The 1,667-nt window shown below is 53.3% G+C and overlaps 1 protein-coding gene across 1 annotated transcript; it reads left to right on the plus strand.

The window, feature by feature from the left end:
- Nucleotides 1–569: 569 nt before the first annotated feature.
- On the plus strand, nt 570–1,339 carry MONBRDRAFT_5711 (uncharacterized protein; the record flags this gene model as incomplete). The annotated part of the gene is made up of 2 exons (XM_001742970.1): nt 570–866; nt 944–1,339. The coding sequence occupies 2 exons, from the start codon at nt 570–572 to the stop codon at nt 1,337–1,339; spliced, it is 693 nt and encodes a 230-aa protein (XP_001743022.1).
- Nucleotides 1,340–1,667: the final 328 nt, after the last annotated feature.

Consider the following 1,667-nt stretch of genomic DNA (forward strand, 5'->3'; position numbering starts at 1 on the left):
CAGCCCGCCTAACCGTTGACTCGGCCGTAGCTTCGCCCGTCATTCTCGCCTTTGCGGCTTTCAAACCCTGTCCCGATCCCTAGTTGTGCCACCCAATCGATGGTGCACCTGGCGTCGTACTGTATCGGAATTGATTGGTTATCAATTCTCTCAACCCTGTTTAACAATTCTCTCAACCCTGTATTTGATGCGATCGAGCATGATCGCGGCCTGACTGCCGGTGCCAATCGGCTTAGCTGAAGCTGGACGACTCTCCATTATCTCTTGACATCTGGGCCCGAGCAGCGGGGCGTGCGTGATTGCGGCGACGCTCCGAGCTCCACGTTTTCCCTTGGGTCGGGTGGCCATGTCGCCCAAGCGCAGTGCCAAGGACACAGAACACGAGTGTGTGAAGAGAAGAATCAAAAAAACAACACCTCTTCGTCTAATTATAGCGTATGTCAAAATGGACCGTTGAACATAAATAAAAGTCAGTCATTTCCATTCTCCATTTTTTTTCTTCTTTTTTTTTGAACTTGGTTGCTGGTTTTTTTTTTTTTTTTTTTTTTTTTTTTTTGGCACCGTGCATCATGGCTGAATTTTCAGCATTGATGGAGCAAATGAAGCAAATGCAGCTCCAAAGCACAAGCGAGGAAGAACATCGCCACATCCAAGCTCAGATCCAAGCTCTCATTGAGCTTGAGCAGCAGAGGCTCGCTGCGGAAGCCGAGGAGCGCAAGCTTGAGCAGCAGAGGCTGGCCGAGGAGCGCAAGCTTGAGCAGCAGAGGCTGGCCGCGGAAGCCGAGGAGCGCAAGCTCGAGCAGCAGAGGCTGGCCGCCGAGGAGCGCAAGGAAGCACAGCTCAAACGGAAAACAGGTCGCGGCAAGGTTCGTCGTGTTTCGTCTCGATTCGTTACAACCGACAAGGCCTGCTGCCTCTGTTGCTCACGTGGTCCGGTTGACAGATTAAAGTCTTGAAGGGCATGTTTGCCAACCTTGGGCTGCAACACGAAAAGGCTTTATGGAACAAGTTGATGGCAATGGATGATGCTGATTTTGAAGCATTTGTCGACGAAGTCGACAACATGCCCTCTGCCGAGAGGATGAACGAAGTGTACCCCCTGGAAGGTGTGTTTGTCGTGACCTGGCCCCACATTACGTCTGCACTTGGTCATTACTGTACCCGCGCGCGCCTACTACAATCGGTAAGCACCTGTCGGGCAAGACTCACGCGCAGGATCGTCTTTTGGTTGACATGCGTGTGCAGGCTTTACATGGACACTGCTACCACCGTCCGACTCACGTGGCCGGATGCCTTCAAAGGCGCCCTCACAAACCTTGTCTCTGACCACTGCAAATGAAGTCCTTGGCTCCGTGGTCGCAGAGCTTCCCTGCAGCCACCACTACCTTGCAGCAAAAATTGTCAAGCGCATTGATGATCTTTGCGCGGATGACCAGTGGGAGCGCAGCGAGGCGCTGGCGAATGGCCTTCAGTGGGCGGCCAAAGCTCAACGTGACTCCAAGCTGACTGAACTCCAGGAGGAGCCCAGCATTTCTTCGCGAGTTTCCATCGTGTTGCAGCGCTACTTTGGTCTGAATGTTGTCCATCAGTACGCCATCGGTTCCCACGGCACCCACGTTGATTGGGCGGGCTTTGACGACAACCATCACGTGTCGTCATGGGCGAGG

This window comes from Monosiga brevicollis, genomic scaffold, assembly GCF_000002865.3.
Source record: "Monosiga brevicollis MX1 MONBRscaffold_3 genomic scaffold, whole genome shotgun sequence".
NCBI lineage: Eukaryota > Choanoflagellata > Craspedida > Salpingoecidae > Monosiga > Monosiga brevicollis.